Consider the following 17,785-nt stretch of genomic DNA (forward strand, 5'->3'; position numbering starts at 1 on the left):
CCACTGAGCTGAACAATTTCTGAATGCCAAGGGTCAGGCATACCATTAAATTCATGTACATGCCTGTCCGATGGTACTGTATGTGGTTGTGGTCCCTCATTATAGCAGTAAAATGTGTTGCCGATTGTGTGGTGGGGGGAAAGCAACCACACATTTAAAAACATTTTCATACAGGGCCAGATTCTGCTCTCATTGACACCCGTGAACTGTATTGATGTTAATGGAGCTGCACGGGTGTGACTGAGAAGAGAATTTGGCCTACAGTGGATTTCTTTTAGTTTTCATGATCTCTTTCTCAGTAGTGCTTGGATGTCTTTGGGAATAGCAAAGGCAGAGTAAATTAGACACATGCCTTCCCCGGAATTGTATTTGTTATTTTTCACCTGTGCTACAATTATATCAGACCTGTTTATTCTGAATTATCACTTCAAAGGAAGATTATCTTACTCTCAACCTATGTATTTACCTATCTTCCGCATTGTTTTCTCTGTGTGTCTTGGTAGTCTTGTGAACCACCTGCAGCAAATCCACAGAGATCTGCTGTGCTATTTGATAATCTAAATCCTTACAAAATGCTGAGTAAGGTGGCATTTGTTTTTTGACATAACTGTCAGATCAAATTCAGAGTCTCTAAACTTCCCTGTGTCTTTTCATTCTTCTAGGAACAAACCAGGATGTTGGAGATGGGAATAACTGGCCCAGAGGGCCACGTGCTGAGTAGACCAGAGGAGGTAAAAGACAAATGAAAAAAAGATAAACAGTGCACCATCCTTCTTACACTGAGGCACTTTCCCCACAAGGTTTCAGCCATACTTAGCATACTGGTGTCTAACAGTTCTATTTTATCAATACTGGCAGTTCAACCATCATCAGTTCAGGGGAGGGGCCTTTGGTGATAAACCATGTTCAATAATGATTCAGTTTCCTAGCATAGATAGGAGTCCACGGGTCTTCCTGTAATGCAGTAGCCATAGGAAATCAGTGCTGTCAGGCTGCAGTTAATGCTATTTCTGATGCATTCACATTTGGTAGGTGATTCCAGTGGTGAAAGAAGCCTGAGATCAGAGAATCAGTGCACTGAAAATGAGAGTACCTTTAAAAAAAGGGCATCATCCACTGACTCTCAAAGTGCATTCATATTGTAAAGGAAAATAGTGCGGACTGTACCTCCAGCTTCTCCCTCATCTAATCTCTACTTACAGTCTAGAATGTGTTAAAATAAGACACGCAAAGCCTCTGATGGTGGGAATGGGGGATTTCCCGATTGTGAATCACTGTCAAGACATTTAACTGGATTATGTCTACTCTTTTTATTTGCCCATTAATCTGAGGTCAGTCTAATTTTAGATTATTTTATAAATGTCAGATTGTGGTAGCTGTGTGCTCAGAACTGTTTTAAACTTTCTACAACACATGGAAGCAAGAGAGAGAAAATATAACTGAAATCTGCTGCAGTCACAGGGAGGAGAGGGGAGTAGATGTGAAGATTTGTACTTCAGATTTACGATCAGAAATAAAATAAATCTGCTTAAATTAATGGTATACCAACGAGGTTTATATAATATATAGTTTATTCTCTTTGAGATGTGGGACGTTAAAATGTCTCCTCCAGAAAAAAAGACCCAATGTTAACTCTACTGGAACAGATCCTCAGCTGGTGTAAATTGACATGGTTGCATTGACTTCAGTGGAGCCAGGCTGATGTACACCATCTGGGAATCTGGTCCATTATTTGTTATCAGAAGGCAAATGTTGAGGTTTTCATTGTCCAAGGCTGGTTAAGGGTTGTGGAATGTTTTGTTCTTGAAGAGTGATTGGCTGGAAAAATGACTCTAAAAATAGCCCTGGAAGGCGCCACATTCCATCCAACTGGCTCCAGAGCTCATTGGTTCAGCAAATACACATTCATACTTTTTTTCCTACTTAATTATTATTTACTATTTGTCCTGTGGCAGGGCCTAAGAGCCCTAGCCCTGAATGATGACCCCATTGTGCTAGGCATTATACCAACACAGAACAAATTGCTGGCTCATCAAACTCAACCTGGGACCTGAAAGTCAGTTAGGGTTCTTCCTGCCTCCTCCATCCTTGCCAGGCACAAAGATTCCCCAGCCAGAACATAGAGTGAATGGAAGTGGAAGGGCTGCATGACGCAGTAAAGAATCCCCCTGGCTACAAGTAGCCCCAGCACAGCTGTACAGGGTGTGCAGCACTAGGGAGTGCAAACTCGTTTTTCAAGTGAGATTTGGATCCCTATAGGGAGCAGAGATGTGGAGTAATGAGCTGCCATTTGTACACCATCACTTTAATTACTATAATTACACTTTAATTGGGAGGGAAAGATTGGCCACTGAATTCTAAATGTTAACATGTCTCCCAGTTGTTTGGAGGAAGTTCTCTTCTATTGCCTGTGACCTAATTGCCACTATGAGCTGAAAATCATATTGTTGTACACTGCCTATGCTTTCTATTTCCGCCCCCCAAATCCACAAAGTTTGGAAGCCCAGGCTACTTGCTCTCCAATGTCCACGTGATATGTGTCTCTCAGGTGCTTCCGCTGTTTCAGTGGCACAGAGCCACACGGACAATCTCATCCTTTCTGTCACGGAGCTGTCTGCGTGGCATTACACACTAACCACCAACGTGGTCTCCTCACCATGAGGCCAGATGGCACATGTGGCCTGAACTCACTCAGCATAGCCTGTCTGGTCCTGAATGTTTGCAGCCATATGGCACATGTGCCACCTTGGTGGCTCTTAGGAATTGAGTGGGGTGGTTAACGCTATAGAACCCTGCAAAAATTGGGAGGTTTTGGGGAGAATGAGGGATACAGTTAGAACTGAGTAAGCCATTTAAAAAAAAACCAGTACCAATGAGTATCTGGTGTGCCAGGGGTTTAACTGCATGGCTCCCCTTGACCTAAATGGGAATCATGAAGCTAAATATTCCTGTCCTCGCTGTTTGAAGGTTTAGTTCTCAAGGTCTTTCCCTTGCTGTCTTCATCATGGGAACAAATGCACGGAAATACTTCATGCATCCAGACCCACTGGGGAAGGGTTGAGTATGTGGCTGAGGCTAGCATAACCCAATGGATGTTCAGAGCACATCCAATCTTATAGCCAGATGACACAGGAGCAGAAATAGCACCCTTAGTATCATTTTGCAAGATGGAGGGGAAGATGAAGCTGATTGTGTACCTAGAAAATATATCTGCAGACCAAGTTATACTTGTTCGCAAGCACAACTCCTCTGTGACAGGGTTTCAGGTATCTCTGCTCTTAGAGCTCTATTTAGCACCTGCAAACATGTTACATGCAGAAGTACAACCTCATGACCAGCTAGTAAGCATTTGTTAGGCTGGAAATAAAAATAGACACAAGGGTTCTCAGAACAACTATCCCTTGCCATCTGGCCCATAATACCCACTTCAAGTGCTCTAGACCCATTGTTTGTGGCTATGGTCTGTGAAGGCATCCTACTGTTCTGGAACCATTGCTCCTAGGAATAATTAACTGGGGGACTCCTTGGAGCTAGAATACTAGGCTGAGAGCAAGTAACATTCAACAAAACTTGTATGTTGAAGAGTCGACCTGTGGATGACAAAACATTAGTGTTGTTACTTGTCCTGTGTCATTGCAGTTTGAAGGGTCAATCTAGAGTGCGACAAGCTGTGTGTGTGGCATGTTCACCGTAATCACTAGTGAGGGGAATGGGGTTGAAATGTAAGGGTGTCATGTCAGTGATCATTTGATACTGCAAGTGAACTGCTCCAAAATGTCATCCCAGTGGTTTGCAATATCCAATGTTAAGAGTATTTTGCAGTGGCTGAGGTTGACCCATCTCTGCATATGGACTTACACACACTTAGAAGCTTGTATACTGTATAATATTTTCTTCCGCACATTTTTCATTCTGTGCCCCCAAGAACCATTTTAGCACCCAGATGAAACATTTTTGTTGAATCCAGTAACCATAAGGACAATAGCGTAACGGGTTTGTGTGCATTGCTCAGTTTTCCAGTTGTGGGAGAAATCAGGTTTGCATAAATGGGTGTTTCAGCAAGAAGTGCTGGCTGCAGAAGGCAGCCTCTAGTTCCCCAGGGGAATTTGCATTTATGCTTATTGGTACCCTGCCTTTTTAAGGTTTGGGGTTTCTTTTTCTGTACATTTTTTTTAATACTGAAGACTTAAGCCAAACTGTTGACAAAGATCTTGGAAGGCTTTTTGGAGTGAAGTCAGGCTGAATGGGGGATGATGTAATTCTTCAAAGAGATCCCTCATGCTGAAGTACTGAAAATTCACCCTGTTACAACAGCAAACAAGATATAAAAGTCCAGGGCTGATAATCTTGGAGGCTGAAGTGGCAGAGTAATAGCACAAAACCCCAATAGCAGAGTAGCAGCACAAACAGACTCAGACAGGGGCAGAACTACCTGCAAAATAACCAGCTGCGAATTGCCCACCCAGACAACCAAGCTTTAATATTAAAATAAATGCATAGTGAAGCCTGTGGTAGCAACTCAGCCCTGTGGAGAGGGAACTGAACTGGAAGCCAGGAATCATGATCCTGCTGCTGATTTGCTGTATGACCTTGAGCAAGTCAGCTAACCTGTCTCTGCTTCAGTTTCCACTTTTGTAAAATGAGGATAATGATGCTTACTCCCTACAGGAATCTCTTTCAGCTATATGGCTAAGAAACACCATAATAAGTGCTAAATATTATTAAAGGCTGAGAAGCTGGTGAATTTGTAGCAGCAAAAGATCTGGATCTAGATTAAGCGCAAGCTGGGGTTTATGACTCCGGGCTGGGCATCTGATTCCGTAGCACTCAGATCTGTCAAGCTTTTTTTACAAGACTTCAGCCCCAAATGATCTCTCTCATTCTGATCTTGTTGTTATTTATCATTTGCATTGTGGTAGTAGGAGTACGGTTGTGGACCGGGGCCCCATTGTGTTAGGTGCGGTACAAACACAGAACAAAAAAGACGGTCAGTATCCCAAAGATCTTACGCTTTGAGTATGAGATAAAAGACAGAAGGTGGATACAGAGTGACCAACTGGGGAGCACAAGGAAACAATGAGACAGAATTGGTCATCTTCATAGGCAGTTGTCCCCATTATATGAAGACCTTGGAATTTCCTGTTGAAACCCAATGGGAGAGGGATGGTCTCATGGTGAGGTTAAGAGAGAGGGCACCCGTGACCAGTGAAATGACACAGCATGGTGGGATTCACCACATCGTGGAGTGGTTGGTGACTCCTCCTCCTTGTGTGTTATTTGCAACCTGTGTATCGCTGCTGTGTTCCAGCTGGAGGCAGAAGCCGTCTTCCGCGCCATCACCATTGCTAGCCAGACCAACTGCCCTCTGTATGTGACCAAAGTGATGAGCAAGAGTGCTGCTGACATCATCTCGCAAGCCAGGAAAAAAGGTGAGTGGCTGCTGTCTCAGATCACCCTCCTTGCCCCCTGAGTGTGTGTTGCTGGAACACCTTCTGCAGAGGGCCTCTGTGTCTTTCTGTTTGTTGCTAGCAAGGAGACATGTCCCTTGAGCTAATTTAAATTAATGCCTCCTACTTCCCGAAGTGTCACCCAGCCACTGTGAGGTTTTTCATGACTTGTTAAGTGGGGGTATCCTGGAGTCCTCGTGCCCCTTACGTGAAACTGGGTTTAGCAGGAAACAATTGGGGTAGAAAAAAATTGACTGCATCCCTGCTTACTTACATCCAGCCTGCCCATGGTCTTGAACCAGGCCCCTCACCATGGTCTCGGTGCACTTAGCTGGCCAGCTGCTTCTGTAGAGTGTGCATATGAGTGAGAGGCCAAGTTTGACTCAGAACTTGAAATCCATCATGGGGTTGATCTCTGGCTTGCATGGTTTTCTGGCTAATATGGGGATAGTTTGATGCGTGGCCCTTTGTACCAGGCCCATCTGGAGCTGACTCTGGTTGCGTGCCAGCTGCAGGCACATCAGGGATGGAGGGTTTGGTTTAAATACCAGAGTTTATCTCCGACCATAAAACGCTCTCTCTGCCAAGCAGAGGCGTATCGTCCATGTGCAAGTGATTTGCGTTGCTAAAAATATCCCCTGCCTGCCTTTTGATGTGCCGGCGCTTTCAGTGGGTGTCTGTATTGAGGTATCAGGCCTTTTAGATGTGTGGGGAGCCCCGTCTGGCAGGCTGGATGCTCCTGGCAGATAGAGGTGACTCCCCGCACCGCACACGGGTGTATACACACATGCATTAGTTACCTCACCATTCCCTGGTTTTCCCTAGAGATGTTAAATAAAATGTCTGTCAAACCTATTGGCCTTCTGTGTGTCCAAGTCCGGCACCCACATCTCACCTTCCTCACCACTGCCTTTGACAGGGAATAGAGAGAGACCCACAGACACACACACTTGAAAATCTTGGCTCGCTTGAGCCAACCCCTCACGCTAGCAGACAGATCTCCATGTGTCTGGGGCCTTTACACAGGTTTAGAGAGGTTATCAGTGTGACGAAACTGAATCTGTGGAGTGCAGAGGTGGCCAGAGCTTTGATGGTGTTCGGTAAATATTTACCTGTCTGAAATGTGCAGAGAGGGAGGAGTGGGAGAGAGAGAACATGAGGCAGATGAAACTGAACACACCCTGAGAGGTCTGACCCTTCGTCCGGTGTGTCAAACTGCACTGTGTGTATTTGACTCAGGTTGGAAGCTTGCATTGTGAGATCTGTTCTGGACAGAGCACCCTGCTGCCAGCCAGTGGGATTTCTGACTCCTGTCAGGTATTACTAGGGTGCCAATCACTCTGGTAGCCGTGTGGCTGTTGTTCTTGGGGCTAGATATGAAGGCAACAGGCACAAAGGGAATGCATCTGGCAAGCTGGATTCCTACACTTGTGCTGTTACTCGCTGAGTGGTGCCAGTGTGCTCGATACAAATGAGGGGAAAATGCAGCCTCTGCTCCAAAGAGCTGAAAATACACAGACGAAGTTGTGATTCAATAATCCTCACTAGTGTGATCTGTGCTGTCTCAGTGGGTGTTCCCGGCATCGCTCACCCCCAGAGTTCTTTCCTTTCCCCTCAATGACCCCACTGGGGTTTCACCGCAGCAACTTGAGACCCCAGGTCCTTGAGTGCAGGACCAGGATCATGCCTGGAACCTGTGCCAGAGGCAAAGACTGGACACTGCTTGTTCTCCCTGCCCCTATACGTTCCCACTTGGAGTCACACCCAATCTGATCCACACAAGCCAATATCCTAAATCAAAATAGATAAACCAAGTGATCTGTCCATTGAAGGTCCAATTCCATAAGCACTGGGGAAACGAGAATGCCCCCATGCTCAGCTAAAACACACTGAGATCCATCCGTATCTCTTCTCTACAGGGAATGTGGTGTTTGGTGAGCCTATCACAGCCAGTCTTGGTACGGATGGGACACACTATTGGAGCAAGAATTGGGCCAAGGCTGCTGCGTTTGTGACCTCTCCACCTTTGAGTCCAGACCCAACAACCCCCGACTACATCAACTCCTTACTGGCCAGGTGGGTGATTTGCAGTGGGAGAAAACCTCTCTTTTCCCCACAAGAATTGCACTGAAGAAATTGCTGGGGCTGTGCCAGGGCAGTTCCCTCTCAGGAACCTGAGACTGCTGTGGATCTGGGGTTGTGTAGGGGGACCTTGACTCTGGATGGGTCAGTGACTGAGGGGGCTGTGGACTCAGCAGCGAGGCACAGCAGGAAGAGTGGAAGCACTGGACTATTTGTTGGGTTGTAAGCTGCAAAAACCTTGCAAAACCGGGGTTGATATTTGAAATGCCCCAAAGTTCTGGGGTATCTGGATCCGGGGGATTAACAATTCTAAGAGTAAAAGAGAAAGGCTTACCTTGCGGGATGCAGAATGAACTGCTGGATTCTCCAACTCCTGCTCTGCCATGTTGAAAATACTGAGCAAATAATAACGATCCAAGTCCCCTTGTTTTTACATGGGCCCTGTTGTAAAGAACACTTTACACTTTACATGAAGGATGGTGCTACAACACAGTGCCCACAGACACTGTTCATTTGCTACCCAGATCTGTCCATCATGTAGGAAGTTAAAGGCTTTACCCCAGTGTTTGTACATTTAACTATATACATGGTGGCTGGTCCTTGCTAGCCGGTGGAGGATATTTACCATTCAAAGCAATGGTATTGACTCCCGTGTTAACTGAAGAAAAACCTTGGACTGGATAAGCAGCAGCTGCAGAACAGGAATGAGGTGTGTAGATAGAGTTGTGTGCTGGCACAAAACTGGGTTAACAGGAGACGGCAGGCCAGGATTGAGTTGCGTTGCTAGCATTGTGTGGAGGGGTATGTCTGGAATAATGGGGTGCGGCCGCAGTTCAGGAGCGGGAGTGGCTACGTCGTGCTGCCTGGGCAGCTCCAAGACTGGGTTAGCAGGATGTGCCCAAGATCAGCACTGAGGTGCACTGGCAGAGCTGTGTTGAGGTCCCAGAAATGAAATAGCTGCAGACCAATATTTAAGGGGCATTAGCTGAGTGGGTTGTGGGAAAGTGTGCAGAGCCCATTGCATGGACTTATCAACCCCTCCCTTCACAAGAGCACCACATTTACCTGCCTCTGACCAAAAGGAGAAAAGTATGAAGAGCTTTGGGACCCACATGTGCCTCTCCCAAACTGCACCGATTTCCTCCTGTGTGCAGCCCCTTATATTCTTCTGTAGGATTCTCCAACCAGAGATCAAAGGAAGCTCTTCTCTGATCCCAGCTGGTCTCTTTGGCTTGTTTTCTTGTCCTGGTACAAAGCTGATGGCAATTAGGAAGCCTGTTTTGTCGTCTGGTTGGGTTTCTGTCTGGGCAGTAGGTCAGACATATGGCAGCAATTGTGAAGGGGAGATAGAGATTATCAGTGGATTAGAACTGAGGTTCCTAGGCCCAGACCAAGGGCACAAGGCTCAGGGTATTTGTGTCTCTGTGCTTTTCAGATTCACGCCCAGTCCATCTGGAAACCCAGCAATCCCTGTACTTTTCCTCCTTATCATTAGACATGGCTTTGAGGATTGTTTCCTCCCACCTCCTCCCCCACCCCACCAGGATGACTTCATAATTATCCTGCATCCTCTCTGCTCCCTGAATACCCGGCAGCCAGGAAGTTTCCAGAGAACTAAATGCAGTTGCTGGTTCGGACACTAGAGCTGCTTGCTGCTGCCCTCTGGTGTCTTTACACACGAATATACCAGACTAGAGCAGGCAGCTCAGTCCCTGCAAGCTCTTTAGGGGTGCTTTTTAAACAGGCTTTGGGACATGGAATCTAATAATAATGAAGCTTCTCTGAACAGCTGAGATGAAATGGGCTTGAAGCAAGCCCCCTGGCTTGGTTACTTTTGCTGGAGATGTCATGTGTGCAGCGATACGGCACATTTACAAGAATGGAAGTAATCCTGGCATGTCCAAGAGGGGGGCACTTTTGTGTCTGCTGCCCCAGACTCCAGAGACAAGAGGGTAGGGCCTAGGATGAGGCTGTTTATGGCAGCCAGCCAGACTTGGCTCTTCCAGTGAGGTCTGTGCCCCAGTAGGGTGCTGATGATCCGCTAAGGGGATGAGCATCTTTCAGGGTTGCCTCTTTCAGATGTGCCATAAAACTAAGCTCCTGGCCACTTGTGGATATTAAAGATCCCATGGCACTTTCCCCATGGGCTGGGCTACTAACCTCGGTGTCCTGGCCACATTTCAGTTTAATTGCAATGTCTGAGCTCAGTTTTCCATCCTGTCTGTTGCAAGCCACCCAGTGTGGCTTCTGCCCTCCGCAGCGGGTGTGCTCGGGCCAAAAGACTCTGCAGTGCCCCAAAGGCTGGTCCATTGAGTGGCTTTGGTTGTGGCTACATAGGAAGATGCAGGGATATCCCCACAGTAGAAGGGTCATAGGAACAGGACTTGGGGAAAGGAAACAGACAAAATCAGGGGCTGCCCATGCATAGAGGTCACCCCTGACCCTTCTCTCCATTTAGACTGGAGCAGATCGTGCCTGAGGCCAACAAAATGTCTTACATTAACCCTTTTGTCCCCACCCGACCAGTGGCGACCTGCAGCTTTCGGGGAGTGCTCACTGCACATTCAGCACTGCACAGAAGGCGATTGGGAAGGACAACTTCACAGGAATCCCAGAAGGGACCAATGGCATCGAGGAGCGGATGTCCGTCATCTGGGACAAGGCAGTGGTAAGAAACGGATTGGGGTCAGGGGAGGGTAACTCATCCAGGTTCCCCAGAGGAGGGGGCATGGTCCTGCCCGTGGTGACATCTTTCTCAATGGCAGGTTTACATAAGCCAAGCAGGCAGGAATAAGAGAGGGAATTGTGTGGGGAGTGGAGCACATTCAGGGTGAGAATCCAGGACCTGTGAAGCATGCAGTGCTGCTGAGAGGTGGTGTGACCTAATGGATGGAGCACTGGACTAGGATCAAGGAGAGCTGGGTTCTAGTTCTGTCTTGGTCAGTGGCCTGCTGGCTGACTTTGGTCAAGGCACTGCACCTCAGTTTTCCCCATCTGTAAAATGGAGATAATGCTACTGACCTCCTTTGTAAAGGGCTTTGAGAGTGTCTGATAAAAAGCTCTGTATAAGAGCTGGGTATTACTGTTATCTGTGTAAGGGAAACATACCCAAGGCTTGCTAGACTCTAGTTCCCCTTATATCAGTTTTCAAAAGCCAGGTAATTTTTAATGCAGAGATTTTCCTTTCTAAACAAATTCCAGTGGGTGGGTTTTCCCCTTCATATTCAGTGGCTGACCCTTAGTCGATCCTACTGGCTTTAAAGGGAAGTGGGCATTTTAGTCTGGGCTTGTTAAATTTCTGTTCTCACAGCTCACACAAGGGGTATACTGTTTCCTTGGATACCATCCTCTCCCTCCCCATGAGATCCTACTGAACTGTGGAGCTATGAATGCAACTAGGTTGAAGACCCACCCGTTTTATGTCTGAACAGGCCACGGGGAAGATGGACGAAAACCAGTTTGTGGCAGTGACGAGCACCAATGCTGCCAAGATCTTCAACATGTATCCACGGAAAGGGAGAATAGCGGTGGGGTCGGACAGCGACCTGGTCATATGGGATCCTGATGCAGTGAAGATTGTCTCAGCTAAAAGCCACCAGTCGGTAAGTCAGCTGCTGGCCTAGGGAGTGTTGGGAGGTGGTTGGTGTAACTGGCAGGCATGATAGGTTAGCTGCTCTGTACTGCCAAGTAGGAGACTTGGATGTAAGAAAGTAACTCGGTCCTGGATTGCAGAGTTAGACCACTCAGCCCCTGGCTCTAGGAGATGGGCTGTGCTTGTCCTGACCACCACCTCTTGCTCTTTTAGTTCTGAGCCTGAATACAGCATCGAACGCCCCTCTGTCCTGACCTACAACTCCCCTAGTTACTATTCCAGGCCCACATGGCTCTACTGTGCACCTCTGTGCTCACCTGAATAAAAGGGGAAGATGCCAGTTCTGAGCTCTAGTGCTTAGCCACAGTTCTTGTTCGCACCCCCTGCTATTCCAGTCTTTGGCCGTACACAGAGTGGGTACTGGTTAGTAACAGAGTCTGGACATCATCTCAGTTGGCCAGGCTCTGGTTCAGAACGCCTGGGTTCATGCTCCTGTTGCCCCTCCCCGTGTGCTGCAGGCAGCTGAATACAACATCTTTGAAGGAATGGAGTTACGTGGGGCTCCGCTGGTCGTCATATGCCAGGGGAAGATCATGCTGGAGGATGGCAACCTGCATGTGACACAGGGAGCTGGGCGCTTCATTCCCTGCAGTCCTTTCCCAGACTATGTCTACAAGCGCATTAAAGCCAGGAGGAAGGTAAGGAGTTGAGGAGACCCGGAACACAGGAGAACGAGTCCCGTAGGTGTGAGAAAACACTGCAGCTGCCTTAGGGGCTTAGCGTGTGCACGTGCTGTACTCCCATCGCTGTAATGGTACCGCCAATGGAGCTACATGTCTGAGTCGCTCTCTTCCGCAGTAGTGGACTCTCCTGCTTTGGTCACTGTGCCCCTTGAGTGCTGCCCGCTTAGTGTGTTTCAAATGAGAAATCAACGGGAGCTAGGCACCCAACTGGGCCCTGGTGCCTCATCAAAGGGTGTAGAGTATATGCCACCAGCAGAGGTAGGATGTTGGGCTGTTTGCACGTTGCTGTAAATGGCGGGATGGCCAGTCTGGAGGGAACTGAAGAAAGCAAAGGCTACAAGGCTGAGGAGCAGGAGTGGCGCCAGGGTTTTTGCCACCCTAGGCAGCAGCGCTCCTCCTCCGAGCATTCGGCGGCGGGGGTCCTTCCGCTCCGCGTCTTCGGGGCACTTCGGCGGCGGGTCCCGGAGCGAGTGAAGGACCCACCGCTGAATTTCCACCGAAGACCCAGAGCGGAAGGACCCCCCGCCTCCGAATTTCCGCCGAGGGTGGCAAAATGCCGCCCCCCAAATCCTGCTGCCCTAGGCGACCGCCTAGGGTCGCCTAGTGGAAGCGCCGGCCCTGCTGGGGAGTGGGCAGACTTTCTCCCCATCAGGGGGGCAGTAATCCACAGTGAAGGATTCGCCTGTTGCGCTGGGCTTAGGGCTCTTTTACAGATGGGAACTGAGGCATGGAACTGAGGCTAAGGGATTTGCCCCAGGTCACACAGGAAGTCTGTGAGGGAGCAGGAACATGGGCATCTGTGCTGGGGAGGTCTGGTGCACGGCAAGCCCTGTGAGGTGGGTGAGAGCATTGCAGACAGCAGCAGCGGGCATGGTGGCCTTGAATCAGATGAGGGCTGTGGAGGATGGAGGGGCTCCCTGCGCTGTTCAGGGAATCCTGGTTTCCCAGTGCCAGTGTTCTCAGTAACTAAGAGAAGCAGCGTCATTGCTTCCCGTGCCCTCTCTCTGACAACAGATGGCCGAGATGCACGCCGTGCCCAGAGGAATGTATGACGGGCCCGTGTTCGATTTGACAGCCACGCCTAAAGGCGGTACTCCTGCAGGCTCTACCAGGGGATCCCCCACCCGGCAGACGCCTCCCGTCAGGAATCTCCATCAATCTGGATTCAGCCTGTCAGGTGAGTGTGAGCCGTCTCTGCGCGGTAAAGTGCTGCGTACCCATGGACCGAAGAACCCAGTGACACCAGGTCCCAGAGGGCTGGGCACAGGGTGGGACTGGGGTTAGATTTTGTACAAATGGTTGTGGTGATGACTTGGGGAGAGCTGCCCTTGCCAGTCTGTGGGGCTTGCTGCACGGAGGGGCCCCTAAATGGGGGATGGCTGGAGCTTGCCCAAGCTCCTTTTCCCCTGCAGACTTAAAAGGGGATTAAATGCCAGAGCCCCTCTACTGCCTCCTAGTCCCTCACTCCCTGACAGCGCAGCTCCAGTGGGGAGGCTCCACAGAGAGGTCAGTGCAGCTGCGGGCTGCCTGGGGGCACTGAGGTACTATTGGAGTGAAAGGAGGAACAGGGAAGTGGGTAGGTCTCTTAAGAGTAATCTGCCCCCAGTGAGGCGTGTAGGGACCTTCTCAGAGACCACAGGCCTCCTGACTGGTTGGCCTGTGAGCCACAACCCTCTAATTTCCCTTTCTCCCCTCCCTTTGTTTCTGGTCATGTCCTAATTTCAGGTACCCAGGTCGACGAAGGTGTTCGTTCAGCAAGCAAGCGCATTGTAGCGCCCCCTGGAGGCCGTTCCAATATAACCTCCCTGAGTTAAGCACCCAAGCGGGGAACGAAACACCAATATTCAAGGGGGAAAATGGTACATTGGTATTTAAGAAGGAAAAGCAATTTAAAACCGTTCAGAGCTGAAGAATCAATAAGCCTCAAGCCTTATGTTTCACAAACGCTATTCGCTACCTAGCTTTAAAAATATTGCTTTGGTTTCTGTTTATGCATAGCCTTAATTTTTTTCTTTTTCATTTTTACATGCATGCAGATCTGACAGGTCACTAAGTTAAGAGTCTGTAATACACGTGTTGAGTGCTTGTGTGATGCCGCATCGTAAGGAGGGGGCGGAGAAAGCTGGGATGACCGTGGCATGAACGAACTAGCTAGGCAGGTTATTCAGAAGGAATCGGCGGGAGGGTGGGGTGGAAGGGTTGTGGGGAGGGATCGTGGGAGGTGGATAGGGGTAAGGTGGGTCTGTGTGTTGTGTCAGTGTTCATCTGTTTCCACTCAATGCTGGTCAGACATGGCTGCCTCCGTCTTGTGTTGTGAGGCCCATCGGGAAGCTCAGAATCATCTCTGTAACAGCTCTGTTGTATCGCCTCATGTAAGACTTTATTACTTTGTACATTTTATTAAAAAACAGAAAGCAACTGTTCCTTCCAAACAATTCGCTGCACCAGTTTGTTTTTTCTCCATGGCCATAAAAGGGGAAACTCTCTGTTGGCCCCAGATTCCCATGGGGTGTGTGCGTAGGGATTGGGAAGTGAGGGGGTTGTGGAAAAGTCCCTGCTAATACTCTAGCGCCTCCTGAGACAGCCTTATCCTTGTTTGGTCCTCTCCCTGCTCCCACTTTACTCTCTTAAGACCCAGCATTGATGTTCCTGTCTCCTTTTGAAGACTTTGCCATGAACCCTGCCTGACACGTTAGACACATTTATATGCACTACGGGAAGGTGCTCATTGCAGGTGACCTTAATGCTGCCCCTTTCACAACAGGGCGCCTGAGACATGGCCAGTGCCTCCTTCCGCCCTCTTCAGCAAACAGGCACTATCACAAGAAGCTCCTGGATCCTACTGAATGTTAGCAGGTGGATTGAACAGGAGTACTTGTGGCACCTTAGAGACTAACACATTTATTTGAGCACAAGCTTTCGTGGGCTACAGCCCACTTCTTCAGATGCACAGAATGGAACAGATAGTAAGGACATATATATACATACAGAACATGGAAAGGTGGAAGTAGCCATATCAACTCTAAGAGGCTAATGAATTAAGATGAGCAATTATCAGCAGGAGAAAAAAAACTTTTGTAGTGATAATCAAGATGGCCCATTTCCGACAGTTGACAAGAGGTGTGAGGATACTTAACATGGGGAAATAGATTCAATGTGTGTAATGACTCAGCCATTCCCAGTCTCTATTCAAGCCTAAATTAATGGTACTGTATCTAGTTTGCATGTTAATTCAAGTTCAGCAGTTTCTCGTTGGAGTCTGGATTGTTTTTTATATTTTCAATACTAACTTGTCCCCACAAGGTGGTGCTGGGATATCAGAAACGAAGAGCTGCAGGTTACTTAGTTCCTCAGCTGCTTTCCTGGATTTGGAAGGGGGCGAGAAATCCAACGGAGAGTGACCCTGAAAAGTGATGGTTTCAGGTTTTTTAAATATACCACAATGAGATCCATTTCTTGGCAGTCTCAGAGAGGCCAGGAACCGAATGGATTTGAACCCTGAACTATCCCGTCTTGTTTAGAAGTGGCCCCTCCAGAACAGGGTGGGTAGTGAGATGTGGGAGAAGCCTCTCTTGCTACTGCCCAAGCCAGGGATAAACAGATGACTTCAATCTCTACCTCCAGGGCTGCCAAGCTGACACCTATTGCAAACACTCAAAATGGACTAAGTTAAAACGTTGTGTTTGCCAGCCTGTCTCCACCATCCCACTGCAGAGCTGGGTCAGTAGCAGGAGGTTAGACCTCTCCTACTGCCTGGTAACCCTGCAGTTACCAATGCCAGGAGAAAGAAGAATCAACTCAACTTGGATACATTTCTAGGCTCAAATTTTAAAAAATGACCACTGACTGAGTTCTTTGGTTTTGGGTGCTCAACTTTAAACATCGTGGGCTTGATATTTCAGATGACTGAGCCCCTACAGCTCCAGTTGGAATCAATGGGAGTTATATATAGATACACAACACTTCTAAAAAGCCAGGCCCTGGCTACCATCTTTCACATTGGGCAACAAGAACTGAGACATTCAAAATCAGGGACTCACTTGGAAAACTTAACTGCTACTGTTTGGGGCAATGAAAGTTTCAGTTCCCATTTCACTCTCATAATAAACTCTGTCATCTTAATTATAAAGAGTCCAGGGAGAATTAAGAGCAATGCAGTATTTCCAACCATAAGAATTCCAAAATCATGAATCAGGCTTTTTTTTTTTAAATTGGTTCTTGTTTGTTTTATGGTTTCTGGTGGCACCTGCTTTATGTTTTCAAGGTTTCCTCCACAGCTCTAAGGGCTAGAAATTGTATTTATTTTTAAATGAAAACTGACAGTGTTGTGTAGTCACATGATTTCAACAGCTGGGTCTTTAAAAAAAATATTGAGAAAGTTGGCAACCTTGTAAAACTTTCAGCTCCCCACTATGTAAGTGACAGTAGCTATTGAAGTGGCTCAGGTGTTGAGTCAAAATGTAAAACCTTCAAAGGTTTGTTTGGGGTTTTTTTTAGGATGTGTAGAGAAAAATATTGAGATTTTCTTAGTACTAACAGCAACTGGGCTTTTCTGGAAGAAAAGGAAAAGGTGGATGGCCCAGAGGGATGGACAAATCACCAGTGAAATGCTCTCTCTCATCCGCCTTGAGGCTCTGCAGCTGTTCACACAGTTGTCCTTTTTGGAGACCATGTATAAAAGTTGTCTTAATTCTTCATTTGGCTGATAGTTGCGAATGTGCCAGCATCCACAGGACTGAAGAAATGGCAAGTTACCTTTAACGTGTGCTTGTCTGCCCCTTGCATCTAAAGTGAATTAGATGCTATATCAAATTACTTGTTGAGTGAGCTTTCAACACTAAATTCAAGCTGCAATTAGATTTTTCAGCCTGTGGGAGCTGCATGGTTTTGTTAAGGTCCACACAGGGTGCATAGTGCTTCAGGGTTGCCGTCTGCAGGTCTTTTCATTGGTCAACAGAAAGCCTGCAGGCCAGTTTGAGGAGTGGGAGTCAGCTAGCTGATTAGGATGTGTAGATGGGCGAGATGGATCCCAACCCTCTCAGTGCAAAATCCAGGAGCCTCATCTAGAATGAGGGTAGATGATGTAGTTCTAAAAGGCTGACAAGCAATCCACCTACTGTATCTACATGTATTTCAGACTCCATGCTGGCTCCCTTCACACTCCTTCCTTATCCTGGACAAAGGCCACTGGGGTGGGGCCCGAGGAACTCTGAGATCCTCCCTTACTTCTGAAAAGATGACCTGCCCTCAGCAGAAACAATGGAACTAATATGAGGAGGGCAATGCTTTCTTGGGATTGGGCCACTGACTGTGGAACTCGGAATGGTCACGAGGAAAGTCGCCATGAAATGTGAAACATGCCCACGGGGCAAAGGCTTCCTGGAATTTTATAATACATTACAACAGGGGGGGGAAAACTCCTTCCACTTCATGTCTTGGAATCAGTGGGTGAGGGGAAGCTCTTGTTGGTATTTAGTATGGTGCTCAAATACTGTTGTGGCACAGGTGGTAAAAATACCTACACAGCTGATACTATGTGCTGAAGGCAGAAATCATTCATGACCGACTAATTTACTCAAATAAAACCCCACCAGAGATTCCAGGAACGCTGGGATTATGATTTAATTATTTCGCATCATCAATGTGCATGGCCCATTGCAAAACAAAGCAGCTCTGGTTGGGGCTAACACCTGTAGGTGAAAGAGATGAATGCAGCCAATTGTGTGAGAACCAAGCATTCCTTTCAGCGATGAGATCAAACTCAAGCTGATCCCACTGTCAGGGATAAAAAGTGGGCATCTGGGTTGAGAGAGACATTTAGTCCTATCACTCAGGTTGCATGGGGCTTTTGACAGCTGCGGGCTGAATCAATGCATGCTTGTTCTGTCCAAAAGTACTTAGAGTGCTCGGCTATGGGGGCA

The 17,785-nt window shown here is 47.8% G+C and overlaps 1 protein-coding gene across 1 annotated transcript in view; it reads left to right on the forward strand.

Annotated features, from left to right (window-relative positions):
- Nucleotides 1-13,678, forward strand: part of DPYSL3 (dihydropyrimidinase like 3) — a 75,254-nt gene extending 61,576 nt beyond the window's left edge. Inside the window, exons 7-14 of the mRNA XM_065408799.1 lie at nucleotides 663-731; nucleotides 5,309-5,429; nucleotides 7,367-7,523; nucleotides 10,056-10,197; nucleotides 10,961-11,131; nucleotides 11,640-11,819; nucleotides 12,879-13,041; nucleotides 13,590-13,678. Coding sequence (XP_065264871.1) covers nucleotides 663-731; nucleotides 5,309-5,429; nucleotides 7,367-7,523; nucleotides 10,056-10,197; nucleotides 10,961-11,131; nucleotides 11,640-11,819; nucleotides 12,879-13,041; nucleotides 13,590-13,678 — 1,092 coding nt within the window. The remainder of the gene's footprint in view (nucleotides 1-662; nucleotides 732-5,308; nucleotides 5,430-7,366; nucleotides 7,524-10,055; nucleotides 10,198-10,960; nucleotides 11,132-11,639; nucleotides 11,820-12,878; nucleotides 13,042-13,589) is intronic.
- Nucleotides 13,679-17,785: the final 4,107 nt, after the last annotated feature.

Source organism: Emys orbicularis, chromosome 8 (genome assembly GCF_028017835.1).
Source record: "Emys orbicularis isolate rEmyOrb1 chromosome 8, rEmyOrb1.hap1, whole genome shotgun sequence".
Taxonomy (NCBI): domain Eukaryota; kingdom Metazoa; phylum Chordata; order Testudines; family Emydidae; genus Emys; species Emys orbicularis.